Raw genomic sequence first — 20561 nt, 5'->3', positions numbered from 1 at the left:
TGAAAATTTCAAATAAATTGGTAATGTAGAAATATGGTTGTATAAACTTTGAACGAACCAAGAGTTACATTTTTATATATATAGATTGCACACTGTCGTGCTCTGTGAATTTATTGACTTTCATCATTACAATATAATGTCTCATGGAGACGAAATTAAGGTCTATAGTTTGACCTGTCATTTGTCTGCCATTCGGGTGGTTATTTACAGTGAACTCCATGATGCTACTGGACTAACAGTATCCACTTTGGAAGGCATCACTCAACTCTTCAACCTGTGTTCTTCGTCAGCGGAGTTTTGTATCCAGCATAACGTGAAGATAAACTATTACCCTTTTTGAGTGTTACCGGCCCAGTATAGCAGATAGTTAAAGATGACATATCTTTTTTCAATTTGGATCTTTTTGCTTTAATAAAATTTACGTTGAAGTTGAAAAGGTGATACTGTTGTAATTTCTGATTGGTTTTCTTTCATTCTGCTAAGGGCAAAACCAATGTGAGAGAAGTTCTCACAGACACAGAATAAGTGGTTGATATTCACATCCTGTTATCATTGTTATACAGATGAATAATTTCAAATACTTGAGAACAGTGGCGGCTCGTGCCTGGAGCTGTGGAACTGCAGCACCCCCAAGTCATTTCTACTCATTATTATCGATACACGTTAAAAAGAATACGTTTATTTTTTTTTCTTTGTATGTGATAATATATCATATTATATATATATATATATATATATATATATATATATATATATATATATATATATATATATATATATATATATAATCCTGAAGCGTAATGTCGATAATTGTCCCCATACTCATATAAGCATAAAAGCAAAACTTTGCTTAGAGCTGCGAAATTCACAGTTACATTCTTAGCGAAATTCGCTTGTGCGCATGCCCGATCTAGAACGGTTAATATGAGTCAATTTGGAACTGTAGTTTTCGCAGTTCCAAACGCGGTGTTTGCGCGTTTTCGCTTATTATTTTATTTTATTTTTTTAAGAGGCTTTGTTTACAAATGTTTTCTTTTTATTATTATTAAAAAGTGTAACGTGTTCTTGTAAATAAAATCTCCACCTTAAAAAAAAAAAATTCCCACACTTTTAAATGCGATTTAAGCAGACAAAAATATATAATATGCCAAACTTTTTTTTTAATTAAAAGTGTTCGGGCTTTTAGCCTTGAAGTTACCAATGTTATTTTTTATTTTACCTATATGGCTTATTTTATTTGTATTTTTAAGTAGTTTAAAATTTATTTATTTTGTAGTAATTTAACTTTACACAATAAAAAATATTTACATTTTTTTATATAGAAAAACGAAGAAAAGTTTATTTTTTAAAATACATTTTAGTTAGAAATGTTTTTGCCTTATATATATATATATACACACATATATATACACACATATATATACACACACATATATATACACACATATATACACTCACACACACATATATATATACACACACATATATGTACACACACGATATATATATACACATATGTATACACACATATATACACACACACATATATACACGCACATATATACATACACACATATATACACGCACATATATATACATACACACGCATATATATACACACACATATATATATATACACACACACATATATATATATACACACACATTATATATATATATATATATATATATATATATATATATATATAAAGCTTTAGCATTTATTTACATCCCACGAGGACAAAGCAAGAAGTTTTACACTTTGAACAAAGTTTTTTTAATTAAAATGTGCAATAACAAAACGAGTATGTAAAACCGTTTTTATAATAAGCTTAGTAAATAGCAAAGTTTGTTTTTATTTTTATATAAAAAGTTGTAAAAAGATTTATAAATAAAATTATGTATCTTTAATTTTTTTTGTTTGCTCATAGTACAAACATGTAAACTTTTTTATTCTATATTTTATTTACAAAGTTTTGTTATAAACACACATTTTAAAATTTTAAATAAAACTGTTATCCAATAAAACCATTTTTAAATGGTAATCTCCTAGCTTTACCATCGTTTGCAGGCAAAGATTTTGTTTTTATGAAAAAATAAATTATTAAAAAATTGTAAATAAAATGTATTTAAACAATGTTTTTCGTTTGTTTGCCTGCGGTAAAATTTTATTTAATCTGTAAAGTTTAAAAGAAATATATTTGTATATTTTTTTTATTACTCTGTAAAGTGTATACAATTTAAAATAGTGTTTTTTGATTAAAATGTTTTTGCATATTACCCCTTTTTCGACGGCTTATAATGGCAAAGTTAAAAATATTTGTATTAAAAAATGCAATTTTAATGACAAGCTTATTTTGTTATACGCCTATTTTTAATTAACAACAAGCTTTTTATAAATAAAACCGTTTTTAAATAGTAAAACTTTTTTCGTTATTAAAAATCTGTGACCTAAAAGTTATAAAAGTATGATTCAACTCAGTTAGAACTTCCGGTTCAGTTGAATCGCAAAAAGAGGATCACGTAAACATTGTATTCCTTCTACCCTAATTGATATTCTACTAATAGACTACCTAGTACTTACCTTTCCCAATACAATTGATATAAAAAGAATTTAACCATGGTCTCCTTGCACCCCCAAGAAATAACTTCTGCGACGGTAAATGAACTTCAACAGATTGAGTTTTCACAGCTGTCTCTCCATGATAAAGTTGTAATTAAGAAAAGAAGCCGTTCAACGCCTGATATTCAAATATCTCAGCCAGGCATTAGCAACAACAAAGCGTATATTCATAGCTTTAATGGTACCAACGGAAAAGTTAGCTTTGCGGCTGTGAACTAAAAAAGGCATTGTTCTGCTTTCCTTGTTTGTTGTTAGGGGGTGATGTAACATGGACAAAAGATAGTTTCAGAACTATTAGCAAAATGAAAGATAGAACTGAAAAGCATGAGAAGCACGTTGACAATGTAGTTTCCCTATCAATTTTGGGGACCATAAATATTAAAGCAAAACTTAGTGAGGCCTGCAGACTTTCAATCAATCATCATAACATGAATGTTAAGAAGAACCGTGAAATTTTATCTAAAATAATAGATTGTATTTTCTTTTTTTGGGAACTTTGAAACTCCCTTACGAGGACATGATGAAAAAGATGATTCAGTAAATCCAAGTGTATTTAGAGGATTTTTAAATTTTGCATCTTAATTAGATCCAGATTTAAAGAATCACTTAGAAACCAGTAATGTCTTCAAAGGTGTTTCCAAGACTATTCAGAATGGCATACTTGACTCTCTTTTACAAATATACCATGATGAAATAAGGGCAGAAATTAGCAAAGCTTCCTTTGTAGCTGTCATGGCTGGTGAAATAACAGATGTGTCTGAACATACACAAATGATCATTGTTTTACGGTACGTCTTGGATGAAAAAATACTTGAACGCGTTTGGGGATTCTTTATTCTAGAAAACCAAACCGCTGATGGGATATCAAAATGTATTCTACAACAATTAGATATAATCCTTCAAGGGAATCGACAAAAACTGATAGCTCAGACATTTGATGATGCAAATGTAATGAAAGGCAAAAAAGCTGGTGCTCAGGCGAAAATAAAAGCAGTTTATAGTAATGTGCATTTCACTCACTGTTATGCGCATCAACTTAATTTAATAATGAGGAATGCAGCAAGCATTACACGAAATGCTGGAATATTTATCTCTAACATTTTGGCTATTCCGACTTTCTTTTCTAGATCACCACAGCGTCTGTCCATTTTTCAAGAAGCATCTGGATGTAAGCATTCTACGTGTATCCGCCACAAGGTGGAACTTTCACATACATAAATAGAGTTCATGAAAATGTTCAAGCATAAAAAACTGTCACTGAAATTTAGTTAACATCATATGTAGATGAGACCGTTGCGGCGTTGCAGAAGCGACAGGAATTCTGAAATATTTGAACGATGAAAATTTCATATTTTGGTTGAGCTATTTCATCAAATTATGTCTCATGTTGAAATTATTTCTCGGGAAATTAGCATATATAAAGTCAATGAATACATAACAAATTTCAAAACTGCTATTTTAGAGATAAGAAACACCAAATACTGTGAAAATTCTTCACAAACACTCAAGGGCGAAGCTAAAGAACTGTGTGACTATATATCTGTTGATATAACGGACAGATATTCTTCAACTAAACATTTAATACTTGCTAAATTGTTTTACAATATAAGCTTTCCTAGTTTTAAGAAAAAAAAACTACCTACAGAAGAGATATCCTTGACAACTGAAGCATACCCCATGATTGACAAAGAAAAGTTTGAAAGTGAGCTAGAAATATTTTATAGTAGGTCAGATATCCATGAGTATTGCAAAGTAATTGATCTCCTGAAATTTATTTTGGAAAACAATTTAAACGATGTTCTTAGTGAAATCACAAAACCCATAAAAATTATCTTGACAATTCCCATGACTACATAAGAGATAGAACGTTGTTTTTCAACTCTGAAAAGAATAAAAACTTTTCTAAGGAACACCATGGGTTGCGAAAGACTAAATGAACTTGCAGTGCTTTCAATTGATAAAAAATTTCTTCAGCAGTCATTCAGAAGTTAAGGAGAAAATTATCAATCTTTTCTCACAAATTAAAACAAGAACCATGGAGTTTACTTTCAAATGAATGTAATAAGTAAAATATTTAAAATATTTACATCTATTTAGGATTCCTTTAAGTTATTGTATTTTTATACGTGTGCATACGTATAAATTATGTATAATTTTATGTTTGTTTTATTTTTACACAATATTAAAACAATAGATGTTTTCTTTATAACAACACCCCCACTAATCTTAGGCACGAACCGCCACTGCTTGAGAAGAAGGCGAGGGCAAATTACAGGGGTAAAAACAATTTTCAATGACTTACCTGAGCAGTTTCCTGGCGTAATTCAGTCAAGGAGGCTTCACATTAAAGAGCATGTTTTTTTTTCACACCCTCCTGCTGTACGTAGTATCTTTATTTATAAAAAGAGAAAAAGGAGGAAAAACATAGTTAAATATAAATAAATAACGAGTTAAATAAATGGCAATAAATCCAATTCAATAACTGTTTTTGAATTGGTTCAATATTTTTATGATGTTATATGTTTTACCTTGCCAAGAAAAAACAAAAGATTGCTTAACTACATGGTACACGAATTACATTTGGTGATTGTTAAGATCGATTTTTTTTTTAATACGTATAATGTAATTTTGCATGTTTCGAATATTCAACATTCGCCTCACTAAAAATTCCCGAATTTAACATAGTACGTCTGTACAGGGACTGGAATGTTATATTTAATTTATTCCTGAATTTAGAATTTTTATGTACGTCTAATGTCTTTATTTATATCTGTATTAATATATTTTACGTACGCCTAGTGCACAATTTTTCATATATAAATAATAAAAAGATTAAGCGATACGTATATACTTTACTTTTTCTACCTTTAGAATTAGAAGTTGTAACTTTCGTAACCCTCTTTCGAAATATAATTTACATTTTACTTGCATTAGTTGAATTTCCATGAGTATTGCGATTTAGTTAGTGAATAAGAGATCCTTCTAGACTGAGGTAATTTATTTTTCGTCCTAATTCAGCGTGTTCGATATTTTTTTGGAAGCTGGATTTTCACCACTTTAAGAAACGACTTTTATCTAACTATACCCTCGTGGAGAGCCTAGTAAATAGAGACGCTTTGTCCAAAACCGGTGTTAGCTGTATGTTCGTATTTTCCCCAATATATATATAAAAAAAAAGAGAATGAGTATATACCCTATCTTAATTTGTAATGAACATGTGCGTTCTCTCACGTATACTTAATGTCTCTGGGTCGTGAATTAATCGGACAATATTATTACAGATATTGTACTATGCGTTGAAGTCTACTTTACCTAAAACTTGTTGAATTCACATGTGTACGATTACTTTCGTATTTTATTGTAAAAAAGGATTTCTTATACGTTGAAGATATTTATAATTTTCAATAGCGAGTCCATACCCATTTATCTTGCGGACTGTGTTGTGAAAAAACAAGTTCCCTTTTTCTTTGCCTTAGCCCGTATTTGCATTTGGTTATTTGGATTCATTTGGAGATACACATGTGACATAAGTGGCATGTACCCTCCCCCGACGTAGTTGTATATTTAAACTCTCTTCCCACTTTTTTCCTAGGTTATATTTCAGTGAGGATATTGCTATAAAAGTGTTAAACGTTATTCATTTTCTAGTCAATTAACTTCCATATAGAAGTTTGAATTTTAAATCCCCTTAATTTTAATTTGTAACTGGGGATTGCATCCCTTGATATTTTCACGGCTCAATATGCTGTATTGGTCTTGTTTTGTTTGTGCTAGGAAGGAATTTTGTGCAAATACCTTTGTAACCTTTGTGTGTGCATTTTTTTTTGTGTATAATTTTTGAACGCCTATTTTTGTATTTATTTGGATTTAGTCCATATTTTTGAAAAAAAAAAAACAAACAAACGCTGCACGATGTTGGTCACTCGTACTTCCGGATTCCTTGCAAGGAAACAAAAGTTTTATTTAGGGAAGATTATCGTTGTCTTAGATTTGTTGCGGTTGCAGAGGGAATTACCTAAGCCTTATTTTATGACAATGAAGGCCGATGTCGATGAATAGTTATAATCGGTAGATAATATAACTGAATTGTTGGGTGATCGTTCCTTGCATAAAGTAAGGAAGTGGACTGTTCGCTTGTAGAAGCGGATGCTGTTAATGTTGTAGTGTTTTCGTTCTAGGTTCGATTTATTCTCTCGAGGTTGGCAGATGGTGTAGAGTGTGACTCCTTGTGTAACCCTATGATATTCGAAACCCCTAGAGAGATGCTTGGCGAGTTACCAACTACTAAGCCTAAACGTCCAGACTCTGAAAACTGTTTGCTGAGTGATGGCAAGTTTGGCTTGGAAAATGTTGCATCACAGTCTGAAAGCAGTGTTGCAAGTGCCACTTCAGAGGATCTGCATAGTCAAGCACTGAAGTTTGATTTTTCTGGCGGGCAGTTTGATAGTGATATTTTAAAGAAAAATGTATTGGGAGTAAGATTCCCAGGTATCATGAATGATACCACTCGTGTCCACGACTTGTTAAGTGTGGGCATGAATATTGTGAAATTTATGGAAGGATTTCCATGGGATGTTGTAATTGTTTTACCCTCTAACCATGTGAGTTCGAAAACTCGCATATGTAGTTATTTACCGCAACTTTGTCAGAATAATGAGGAATGTAGTTATGACGGTGAAGTATTACTCAGGTCATGTAGTTCTGACAGTGACCAGTGGTTAAAGGACAGGAGTCAATCCTGTGAGAAAGTGCAAGTTTTGTGCACTTCTTCAAGTGCTAATGTTAGCACTCGGAGAGAAATTCTCCAAGGGTATAGGGCAGAAAGCACTGTGAACGTGTAAAACCCAAGAGGAGAATGGTTTTGGGAGAGTTACGTGAACTCAAGTTGGACTGGGGCGTCCAGATTCAGGTTGAGTGTAACTCGATAAAGAATCCCATGAGGGATCCTGTCGAATTTGCTGACTACATGGTGTGTAGTTCAGCTTCTCCAACTTCCTACGAGAGTGTAGGATAGGTTGTGCCGAGATCGCTTGCAGAACCTTCATTCTATGAAGTTGCTCCTTTAAGTAGAACGTTTCCTGTTTTGGAGTCATATGCAAGTGTTATTGTGTTTAAATGTTTTTTGAAGATCTGCCTTGACGTAGCTTACTGCAGTATTGCAAGAGCTATCGAAGTCAAGCTCGATTTGTCTAGGGGTGTTTCTGAGGTGCTCAGAACCATCTTATACTTAGTTAGAAGTGAGTTTTCTAATGTGGAGATGTTTGTTTCAGTGTTGAACACAAGATTGGATCTCTCCTTGATAGGGGTCTTCCATAAGTATTACATTTCCAGCTACCTGGGTGTTTCTGACACCTATACTCAACTTTGTTTGTTTGGCTATATGTATATGGCTATGCAAACGTTTAAAACTGTAATTGTCTTGAATAATTTGTGCAGAATTTAGGTTTAAGTTTTATTTCATTCCACCAAGTTGAAGAACTTATCAAAGCATAGGGTTGATTGGATTCGTCCCTCTTGTAGCACCAGTGTTGATCTCACTGGGCTCTTGTGGTTATGAGGGAGCTGAGATATTTTGGTGTTCGCCAGAGATTCTATAGGGATGAGGAGGTTGGATGGTAAATTATGTGAACTCCTCAAGCCTTTATACTCTTTTATATGCAAATAGTTAATTATCTGGCGAAATATTCTCTGTTCAAACTTCTGTTGCAACCTTGCATCAGATCATTAGTTTTAAATTTATGAATCTGGTTAGGTACTCCTCTGTTCAAACCTAAAACAGGAAGGTTTTCATGTGAAATTTTATAGAATAAGCCTATTTGAATCTTTCTGTCTTTTTGTTCTGATATGTGTTTCCTGGAGTTCTTCTGACCATGCAGTAAGCTACGTCAAGGCAGATCTTCAAAAAACAGAACCAGTGTTATTTTTTTCATTAAATATCACCTTGGCGTTTTTAGAATTTAATGCCCGCAAAGGGAAAAATTTGCAACTAATTTTATTGTGAATAAAATCTCTTCTTCGTTTCAAAGCAAGACCTTCATATTTTATTCTTTACCCCCCCCCTACTTTTTATTTCATGCTGTTATTTTTTTCAGGTTAGTTACGTTAGCCTCGAATTTATCTGGAAACAAGATAAATTTCCGACATATACAAAATACAGCTTAATTAGTCCTCAAAAAGCAAGTTATTATACCGTTCGGCAAAACGCAACCGATAAAAGTTTGTAAACACAAATATACCCAAAATTTTAACCAATCAAAACGCTGTTTCAAAATGAAGTCATGATAGTAAAAGGAGGTAGGGCTGTCAGATTCCCCCCCCCCCCAGACGTGCATCCATACATTCCTATTTTGATCGTTTGTATCAATTTTTTAATTTAATTATTTTTTTATGTTCCGGTTTTTAAATTAATTTTTTTTTAATTATTGTTTGAGATTATATAAAAATTATGTTACGCCGAAAGTTTCACATTCTTGCGAGCAAGGAAATTATTAAAATCTTACATGTAAAAATTATGCAAAATCTGTAATTTAAAAAAATAGTAGAAATATTTTTGCTCTTTTATTTATTTTTTTTTTGTGTGAAAATATTAAATAAACAATGCTTAATTCAATGGTAATATCGGTAGTTCGAGAAATTCATGTTTCTTTGAGTTATATCGAATTCATTAATACGGACTTTAGGTCGTTTTTCGTAATGTTCCTGTAAAAATTATTTTATTTTTTTTATTGTCACAAATTACGATGCTTTATTTATATAAAGAAAGCAAAAATAAATTGCGTTTTTTATTTACTACTGAAAACCATAACTTTAGTAAAGGTATTTTTTGTTTAAAAAAAATAATACATTTCCACTCAGATTTAAATAAAAATTACTTCATTATATTCCGCAATCATTATCTGATAAATACTGAAAATTTCATTAAAATTAGTTAATTTCCTGATTTTTGGTGAATTTTTAAGTAAAGGGAATGTTTATACGTTTTGAGCATCGGCATTCATTTTGCCCGTACCTAGTGTCACATGTGTGATAAATAACTTGGATTTACTTTCCCGTAAATTCCCTTTACCCCCCCCCTTTGACAATGTGTTACAAAGGTAATGATTTATTTGCCTTTATTGTAAATTTACTTCCACCCCCCTACGTTTATTTGTTACCTAATCCCCTCTCTCTTTATAGCATATGTTACACGTTTTTCATCAAAATTTGTACGTATTTTCATCAGTTACATGGTTAGAAATCCTTTTCTCCACTATAGTCTTCATTTTCATATCAGTGCAGAATACATGAATACGAAAATGAAGTTCACATAACTATCAAAAGATAATCATACCGTAATGTGAACATTGGTTAAAAACTAAGAAAATATAATAAACATCTACGATATTAATCAGGGTGGTGGTGAATTATTATTATTTCACTTACTACAAGTTGTCTCACAGGCCATCATCAATGATCGCTCACTGGCAGTAACTTGCGGTATTCCCTAGGTTTTAACTGGAGTCGGAGTTGGAATTTTTATCCGACTCTGACTCCTTAAGTCCAATAAATTTATTTTTTACATGGTTTTCCTGTTTGGTTTTACCAGATTTTTTTTTTTATTACACTTTCACACCAAACAAGGCACAGTGCGACTTTGATATATCAGGGACATAAGTTGCAGGGCTACTATGTAGGGAGTTGAGCAGCAAGATGTCTGTTTACATTACACTTGAACTTCTGCATGTCAGTACAGTTGGGAAAACAGGAACCTGGAAGAGAATTCCAAAGTCTAGCAGTTCTGGGGAAGAAACTATTAGAGTAGAAGGTTTTCTTACATCTGGGATCTCTACTGTGTAGGGTGGAACTTTGCTGCTTGTCGTGTTTGTCGGGGGTATTTAAGTTGAGGGGGTACAAGAGCTTGTAGTTCGTCAGAGCATCCACCATTAAAATACTTGTAAAACAAGCAGAGGGATGCAACATTTTGTTGATGGAACAGGGTTGAAGCTTAGATAACAGTTCAAGAGCTATCAGGTTGGCGAGTCTCTTTTGAACCCTGTCCAGTAGCGAGCAATAGCAGTTGTGCAAATAGAAGTAAATGATTGGGAAAAGTGGGTTTTGCTATAGAACTTCCGTCTGGGAAGATGTGCTTCAATTGCTGCTTTCAGTAGTCTCAATTTGCGCACTATTCTGGAAGAGAAAAGATATTTTCCCATGGGTCATCTCTGATGTGATCTCTAACGGCATTCCAGTCAGCCTTATTTTAGTACCCTGCCGTTTTAAGCAATGGCTCTTCAACTTGGGGTCGAGAGTTTAGAGTAATGTCTATCATTATCACAGCTCGATCAGCTGAGACTAAAGCTGCTTTTAGGTCTGCCAGCAACCACTGTAAAAGAGTAATAAAAAATGCAAGAGAGCTATATGCCCAGTCTGTTAAATCCAAGGTAGCTGATCAGCGGCTTGGATCCCACCAGTTTTGGTAAATAACAAATAGGATCCTGAACAGAAGTGTGCGTTCTATCCCAACCATTATCAATGGACCAGAGGTCATCTCGTCAGCGTCAGACAAGGCCAAACTATTTGCAAAGAACTTTGCAGCTAATTCGACGAAGGCCATCAACTCCCCATATTTCCTCCTACAACACAGAACAAGCTAGGTAACATACAAATATCCGTGCATGAGGTCGCCAAGCTAATAAAGAACCTAGATTCCAGTAAAGCAACTGGCCCTGATGGCATCCCAATTATAGTGTTAAAAAAGCTTCAACCATAACTTGCTCCCATACTTACGAAACTATTTAAGCGCTGCCTTAAGGAGAAGTGCTTTCCGACTCCCTGGAAGACCTCATCAGTTTGCCCTGTATTTAAGAATTCAGGTGATAAGTCATCTCCCTCTCAATACAGACCAATAAGTCTCCTGTGTGTTATGAGTAAGTTGCTGGAATCCATATTAAATAGAGAAATAGTCAACCACCTCAGCAGGAATAACCTTCTTAGTGACACACAATATGGCTTCCGCTCTGCAAGATCTATCGCAGATGTGCTGACGGTTATATCCCACAGGATTAGTGAATCTCTTGACAAAGGCTTCCTTTCTAGGGCAATTGCTCTCGACATATCAAAGGCCTTCGACAAGGTATGGCATAAGGGTCTACTTCACAAGATTTCCAGCTATGGTATAACTGGAAATGTTTTCTCAATCATTAAATCATTTCTCTCCGATAGGCTCATAAGAGTAGTGGTAGATGGACAAAAATCGGAGGCCTGCAATATAAATGCTGGAGTCCCTCAGGGGTCAATCCTGGGCCCAACTCTCTTCCTGATCTACATCAATGACCTCCCTAAACACATACTTAAATCATTCATTGACATCTATGCTGATGACACGACCATCTACGGCAACACATCAAAGGCTGTAAATGAGAAAGTTCTCTCTGATTCTCTCTCCTCTGATCTCGAGCGCGTGGTTCAGTGGGGGAAGATGTGGCTGGTTACCTTTAATGCACCCAAAACCAAACTCCTATCCTTACATCATCAACGCTCTGATCCCCATCTGGCATCAATTGTGATGGATGGCTCTCGTCTGGGTGAGGCCCCGTGTTTTGACAAGCTTCTAGGTTTGACCTTTACTCCTGATCTGAAATGGAACACGTACATCAAGTCTGTTGCCAAGGTCGCTGGAAAGATGGTGGGATCCTTCTACCGCTCCAGAAGATATCTCACTACGGATGCAATTCTCTATCTATATAAAAGCCAAGTACGTCCAAGGATGGAGTACTGTTGCCATATCTGGGCGGGAGCTGCTAAGGACAGCCTATCCTGCCTTGACAGAGTACAAAATAGACTTCGTGGCTTAGTGGGGGATGCCCTTTTCACTACCCTGCAACCTCTCTCCCACAGAAGAGACGTTGCGAGCCTGTCCTTGTTTTATCGTTATTTCCATGGCAGATGCTCGTCTGAACTCCAATCTCTGGTCCCCCCTCGCCAATCTTTCACGAAAAACACCTGTCTAGCTGAATCCACTGTGAAAAATTTCCCCCACTCTATATCTGTGCCTAAATCAAAACGCAGATTCCATGAACAAAGCTTCTTTCTTAGAACTGCACGCCTGTGGAACTCTGTTCCGTCTGCCTGCTTCCCTCCGGACTACAACTTGGTTATCTTCAAGTCCAATGTTAACAAATTCCTAATGAACCGCCCCCTTAAGTAAACATTTCAGCAAATCTCATCACTAACGTAATGTACTTGCAATAACCCTTATCCCTGAGTGGCTTCCGGGCCTTGATAAGTGGTGATCACTGTGTAAAAAAAAAAAAAAAAAAAAAAAAAAAAAATTCCTGAGTGGATAATGAGCATTTGTTACACAATTCTCAGGAACTGTTGTCAGAAATAGATCCAGAAGTGAGGCTTGTTGATCCTGACGGTCTGTGTATAGGAATAGGATATGGCAAAGTTATGGATGACGCTACCAGCTTCATGCGTCAGAGAAGCCAAGCTTATTTATGTGGTGGGCGTTAGAGTCACCAAATACATGTATTTGGGCGCTAGTGTCAAGGCAGAGTGCTACATCTATGCTATCAAAGACATGATTGATTATAGTACAGTCCTGGGTTAATGGAGAGTGATAAAGAAAATACAGGTAGCAAACGCTATGTTCTAAAGTAAGTTTAAAGCACATGAAGGCCTAGTCACCCGATTCTAGTTTAGATTCCCTAGACATGGGGAGGGTGTTACAAATATAGACTCCAAGTCCGTGCATGTCAGAGTTCTTATGACAAAGTGGAAGATAACCAGACATGTTAAAGATGTTTGAGGGGATGGAGGAGTGCAAGATAGTTTCACTTAGTGCTAAAATGTCCGGGGAGTTTGCTAGGAGAAATGATTTTACATCATCTAAGTTAGTTCTAAGTTCTTGGATATTTTTAAATGCAAGCCTCAAGGGAGGAGGCGAATTATTTGAGTGGTCTGGTTTTAACTTTTTTTTTTTTTGATTGAGCTGTCATTTCATTTTATTTCGTAGTTTCAGATCTAGGGTGAGGTGCTAGGCAAAACAGATGTGCATAGCTACCATCAAGCAACACAAGTAGACCATCAGCCGGCTCCCCATCCGTAGGAATGTGGCCTTGGGAATGCCCACCAGAGATGAGTGACATGGCACTACAAACATCCCAATATTATACAACTGATGATAGAACAGTCACTCTAAGCTCTACCAAAGAGTTAGAGCTCCTGTACTGTCAGTTGGAAACAGCAACCAGCAATTGTCAAACCAGTACCCTTAAACCTGTCCGACAGGAGTGGCCAGTCCAATCATGTTAGCATATATGGTAAGCAAGCATCCCCAAGATGCTCAGGTATAGGGGAAGGGAATGAGGCAAATGTGAGGGACGGCATTCATTGCCCTAGTCAGGAAACAAGGCTAAACACTGGACATCTCTAATGAGTCCTTGCGGCCGCACCTCTGCTCCTGGTTAATAGGCAAAGAAGGAGTATGGAAGCCAGGTGATAGGCAGAGTCTATGTACTTTTTTTTTTTTTTTTTTTTTACATTTTCACCCCAAACAAGGCACATTGCCACTTTGGTGTAGGGGGCTACTATCAGGGGCAACAACTACTGAGGTACTATGTAGGGATTTGGGCAGCAAGATGTCGGTTCACGTTGCACTTGAACTTTTGCATGTCAGTACAGTTGGGGAAGCAGTGACCTAGAATGGAATTCCAAAGTCTAGCGGTTCTGGGGAAGAAACTACTGGAGTAGAAAGATCTTTTACATCTAGGGATCTCTATAGTGTAGGGGTGAGATTTTGCAGCTTGTCGGGTCTGTCGAGGGTGTTCACGTTGTGGGATTACAAGTGCTTGCAGTTCATCAGAGCATTCACCATTAAAATACTTGTAGAACAGGCAGAGGAATGCAACGTTTCGTCGATGGGACAGAGGCTGAAGCTTAGATGCCAGTTTAGGGCCTATTAGATTTGCGACTCTCTTTTGACCCTTGTCAAGTAGCGAGAGACTAGTAGCCGATGCACCAGCCCAAATATGACAGCAATACTCCATACATGGGTGAATGGTTGCCTTATAGAGGTACAGGATACTTTCGGGTGTTAGTAGTTTTCTAGCACGGTAAAGAGAGCCCACCTTCCTTGCAGCGGCCCTGGCAATGCCCTCGATGTAATTGTTCCAACTCATGTTTCTTGTGAACGTTAGGCCAAGGAGCTTGAAAGACGTACTCTCAGATAAAGAGTCGTTGGCCATTGCTATAGGTGGTAGAGAAGGTTTCTTGTAATTATTGAATGAAACTAGTTTAGTCTTGGCGGCATTGAACGTGACCATCCATTTTTGTCCCCATTCAACTACTGATTGGAGGTCTTCCTCTAGTGTTTCTGCCATTTCTTTAGATATATGTTCATTTGTTTTCCTGTCGTGCCTGTTATAGAGTGTGGTGTCATCAGCATATATACCCATCTCAGAGGCAATTTTGTTGGGGAGATCATTTATGAATATCAGGAACAGTAGAGATCCAAGGATAGACCACTGGGGCACTCTCGCATTTATATCATATTGTTTAGATGTACGACCGTCGAGGACAACCTGGATTTTTCTCTTATCTAAGAAGGATTTAATTATGTTAAGTATTCTACCAGTGATACCGTATGATCTAATCTTCCTGAGGAGACCCTCATGCCATATCCTGTCAAAACCCTTAGATATATCTAGAGCTACTGCTCTGCCCTCTCCCGCTTTGTCCAGTGAATGGTATATACGTTCAGAGATTACAGTTAGAATGTTTGCTGTGGAATGGGCTTGTCTAAATCCATATTGTTGATCAGTCAGAAGCATCTGTAAGGTGATGGACTAGAGCATGGTTAATTAAGGTCTCAAATATTTTGGCAAAAAGTGGGAGGAGGCTAATGGGGCGATAATTTAATGGGTCAGTTCTTTTGCCAGAATTCTTGAATACTGGTACCACAGAAGCAGTTTTCAAACAGCCCGGAAAGAAAGATTCATTAAAGCATTTGTTGTAGAGTTTGGAGAGAACTGGAGCTACTTCGGCTGAGCACTTTTTTAATAGCACAGCTGGGATGAGATCAGGTCCACATGCTTTTGAAGTGTCAAGGTTTTTTATGATAGCATGCACCTGAGCAGGGGTGATTTCCAGATCGTCTAGCGTGGCGTCTGTCCACATAGGAAATTCAGGTAGGGGGTGGTTGAAAGGGTTCAGTGTGGAGTTTGAGGCAAACCAACTGGCAAGCATGTTAGCCTTTTCGGTTGCTGAGCAAACAACCTCGTGATTGTTGGTTAGTGGGGGAATTGTTGATTGCCCATTATTTACTACACTGTTGTAGATTTTCCAGAAGTCTCGAGTTCCTAGTTTTTGTGCTTTGATGCGTTTTTTAGTGGTTTCCGTAAATTCTCTCTTAGCTGTCACTATTTCTTTCTTAACGTTACTTCTAGCTTCTATGTACTTCTGTCTGTTTGAACTGGACTTATGTCGATTAAATCTGCAGTATGCATGCTGCCTTTGAGCAATGGCAGTTGCGCAAGTCGAAGTAAACCATTGGGGAAAGTTGGGCTTGCTATAGAATTTCCACATGGGAACATGCGCGTCGATTGCAGTTTTGAACCATTCAGTGGTCTCGTTTACACACTGTTCAGCAGGAAGAGAAAAAATATTTCCCCATGGGGCATCTCTGATAAGATCTCTGATGGCTTCCCAGTCAGCCTTTTTATAATATCTCGTTGTTTTGAGCACTGGCTCTTCAGTTTTGGCTCTAGAGTTTAGGCCGATTTCAACCATTATCACTGCATGATCAGCGTTCCCAAGTGGGCTGTCGGCATTCGTTATACAATCATCAGGAACTGTGGTCAAAAACAGATCTAAAAGTGATGCGTGTTGTTCTTGCTGGTCAGGGAAACGGGTTGGAAAAGTCACAATTTAAGATAGGGAGTGAGATATAGAGAAGCTATGAGTTGTGCTGCCCGCTGCATCTGTGTAAGTAGAGAATCCAAGCCAGTTTTTGTGATGGACATTAAAGTCACCAAATACATGTACTTGGGCGCTAGTATCGAGGGAGAGTGCCGTGTCTATGCTGTCAGAGACTTTGTTTATTATGGTGCAGTCTTGGGTCGAGGGAGAGCGGTAGAGAAAGTAAAAGTAGCTAATGTTGTGTTGCATAATTAGTCTAAAGCACATAAAGGCTTGATCCTCCGTTTCTAAGTTTGTTTCTCTAGTCAAGGGAAGGGTATTACGAATGTAAACTCCAAGTCCGTGCATGTGTCTGTCAGAGTCCTTACGGCAGAGTGGGAGATATCCAGGCATATTAAAGTAGTTAGAGGGGATGGAGGAGTGTAGGTTCGTTTCACTTAGTGCTAAGATATCCGGGGTATTTGTTAGGAGAAATGCTTCCACATCAGCTAAATTAGTTCTAAGCCCACGGATATTTGTGAATGCAAACCTCAAAGGAGGAGGCAAGTTGGATTTGTTTGACCCTAAGCCTGGTTTAAGCTTATTTTTAGATTGTACTGTCATCATATTTTTTAACGAGTTTCAGTTATGTAAGGGGGAGCTGAACAGGAGGTCATGCAGAGTATCAAACATGCATCACAAGTAAACCATCAGCTGACCCTCCATCAACTAGGACTGTGGCCTCAGGAAAGCCTACCGGGGATGAGTGCAGGGTCCCTTTCCATGTGCGACATGGCACTACAAACATCCCGATATTATACAACTGTTGATGGAGCAGCCGCTCTAAGCGCTACTAAAAAGTTAGGGCTCCTGTACTACCAGTCGGAAACAGCAGCCAGTAACTGTCAATCCGGTACCCTCAACCCATCAGAGGAAGGTCAACCCAATCTAATTGCTCAGGCATATATGGTACTCAAGCACTCTGAAGTGCCCAGTTTTAGGGGTGGGGTGTGTCAGGAGTGGGGAAACGGCGTTCATTGCCCTAGACAAGAAACAAGATCTACCACTGGGTGTTTCTGTCGAATCACGGTGATAGTGTCTCTGCGCCTGACTAATAGGCAAAGAAGGAGTATAGAAGCCGGGTGATAGACAGAACCTATCTACTCCTTAAGCAATTTAAGTTTGCAAACCGGTAATTTGTTTGAGTCACCAGCTCTAGGAAGGTTGTCATCCAAGACTGAAGAGGCCTCCCTCCCCTTTGGTTTAGTTTCAGAGTTTTCCTTCTCCTAGATGAATGATCTGAAAGATCTACTGGGTCCGTCAGCACTAAGAGGGTTTGCTCTGCGCCTGGGTCCTAATCCAGGTATTTCTGTGACCCCACTGGGTTAGTTTGTAGAGGTTATATATCTGCTGAATAGTTCCACTCCTCAAAGTGAATTAGGGACATTGCTATTTCATTGTTACTGGATAAGGGGTTGAGTAGAGCTCATGCAGTGTAAGCAACTATGATTGTAAGAAGGCTTGTTAGAAAGGAGATAATGTGGTTCGAGGCTTTCCCTTTATATATATTTTTTAATTTATACATGTTAGCTTGGGTCTAGGATAACATTAAAGTGTGAGTAGGTGTTAAGAATTGAACTATGAGTTGTGCCCAAACTATATTTTAGATGTCAGCAGGGCTTGAGATGCGAGTGCAATATAGTACAGATAAAACAGTAAGTTTTGAGTCATGTGTAATTAGGTAAATAGATATATGGGCAAGTTTTTAGTAGATGTGAATAAAGTTGAAAGTACAAAGTGTGTTTCTATTATTGAGGGAAGATAATTTCAGCTTTCAAGTAAGAGTCATGGACATTTAGCATAACAAGGAGCATTGGTTCAGTTTCGTATTAGCGTTGCAAAGCGATCTAGGAGGAGACATAGTTATGTAATGCATGCGTTTTGCTTCCGAGTACATACTTTGGCTGTTAAATACCTAACTGGAATAGGAATGAACTCCAATGCATGTCTAAAAAGTAGAATTGTATAGATGTTTAGTGATGACTAAGCAGTTAGCATGTGAGGGTTAGGGGCTGGAAGTTAAAGATTCCACTACAAACGCTGTGCAATGTAGGAGTTAAGTGTCGGTTTGGTGGGAAGGAGCAGATTGTTAGCATTCAAGAGACAGGATTTAGAGTTTAAGGTAAGTTTTTTTTTTGTTGTTTTTTTTGCACATGCAGGTTAGACAGAGGTAGTCGTCTTGGAGGTAAAATGTATATTGGGATTTCGTAGCTAGCCGTTAGGTGTTTTTTTCCAGTTACAAGAACTAGTTCATGGCGATTCGGAATTCGTATTCTGTATTTATAGGCAGGTTCGGAATTCGTATTTTGTATTTATAGGCAGACATTAAGGTCACGCACAGAGCATAGTACCCACTCAGGAAAAAAAAAAAAAAAATAGCCCTGGTATCACAGCTAAGATACTGCATAGTTCAGTTACGAATAGTGAAAGTTAAATTGGGGGAGCACTTTTTTTTTTTTTTTGCATCTTACCATGGCTGTTAATATTAAGTATCGTACTTAAATAAAGTTATTCTGTCATCTAAATAAGCTAATAGGGATTCCTCCCCCCCCCCTCTACTTCTTAGGCAGTTTAGGTTTGCAAACCAGTGATTTGATCAAGCTCTGGGGAGGTTGTCGTCCAGAACTGAGGAGGCCTCCCTCCCCCGTTTGGTGCCAAGACATATGAAGTCAGTGGCACAGGTTTACAAATCGGAGTTTTCCTTTTAGATGAATGATCTGACCACATCTTATGGGTCCATCAGCACCGAGAGGGTTTTTCCTGTGCCTCGTTTCAAAGCCAGGTATTTCTATGCTCCCGCATAGATAGTTAGGATTAATAGAGTTAGTATCAAAGAATTAATATCTGCTTTGAAATTATACATTGGATTAAGATTGGAAGATGTGGTTACGTTTTTAAAAGATGTATGTATGAGTATGGGGTGTAATTTAAAGGCTAATATCTACTAGGGTTAAAAAAAGATCAAATATGGTTTGTGGATTAGTGACTAATTGGAAATTATAGTATAAGGGTTAGGATGCGTTTTGAAATGTGCTTTAGGTATTAGTTTTCATGTAAAGATAATCACCAGTACTTTATCCCATCTAAGAAAGATATAGTTGCTAGTTAACATAGATATGGTCACAAACTGTGGCTAATAGTTATCTATTTTATAGATATTCTATAGAGTATAAATATAGGTTAAGCTAATGCATGCCTTAGCAATAGAAATCTATAGATGTTTAAGTATTTACTGATTTTTAAAAGGTCAGCCTACTAAAGTTTAGAACCGGAAGCTAAACCCTCCTCCCAAGGTACGGTCTTTCCAACCTCCCTGACCTTTTACAACTAGTTGATGTGGCGCCAGTCGATATCATCTACACCAGATTTTTTTATTATCATTGTTATAATAATAATAATAATAATAATAATAATAATAATAATAATAATTGGGCTTGTGCAGTGTACGCACCGTGCTATATTTTAGGTAGCATTTCCAAGTTTAATTAAATTTTCATGGTATCTTTTTCTTCTTCATTAAATTGTTAGGGGAAAACTTTTTTGCAGGTACTATTTGAGGACAAAAAAAAGGGGGGCGGGCAAAAGCATTATTTGAATATGTATGAAAAAATAATTTAACAAAATAAAAATCTTTAGTGGGGAAAATAATAAAAAATTTAAAATGAAATAAAATAAAACAAGCACGAAATAAAAGTATGAATCAAATCTACCTCCAAAAAATGAAAAAAATAAAATAAAATAAATACCCGCATGATTAAAAAAAAAAGTCTGAGATATATACGAAGAAAGCGAAAGAAACACTTTCAGGGAGCAATCATTAAATAAAAACACCGTTTATGCAGGGTCCACATTTCCCACGAAGTACCCTTTTATTTATAAGATAAAACACAAGAAAATATGTTAACTAAATTTGAATGTACTCTTTATTTTTAGTTTATATCAAAACTTTAATTAAAACTGATTAGTTAATGAATTTCTAAGATGAATTTGTGTTCGTATG

The 20561-nt window shown here is 36.5% G+C and overlaps 1 protein-coding gene across 1 annotated transcript in view; it reads right to left on the bottom strand.

Moving 5' to 3' along the window:
- LOC145279884 (neurofascin-like) overlaps positions 1–20561 on the bottom strand; it is an 825765-nt gene that overhangs the window by 143443 nt on the left and 661761 nt on the right. Inside the window, exon 15 of the mRNA XM_080131349.1 lies at positions 4926–5013. Coding sequence (XP_079987475.1) covers positions 4968–5013 — 46 coding nt within the window. The 3' untranslated portion in view covers positions 4926–4967. The remainder of the gene's footprint in view (positions 1–4925; positions 5014–20561) is intronic.

The sequence above is a fragment of the Euprymna scolopes genome, chromosome 7 (genome assembly GCF_053919585.1).
Source record: "Euprymna scolopes isolate OS-2025 chromosome 7, ASM5391958v1, whole genome shotgun sequence".
NCBI classification, from domain to species: domain Eukaryota; kingdom Metazoa; phylum Mollusca; class Cephalopoda; order Sepiida; family Sepiolidae; genus Euprymna; species Euprymna scolopes.
Note: the sequence above shows the minus strand (reverse complement) of the source record. Positions and strands in the feature narration are given on the sequence as shown.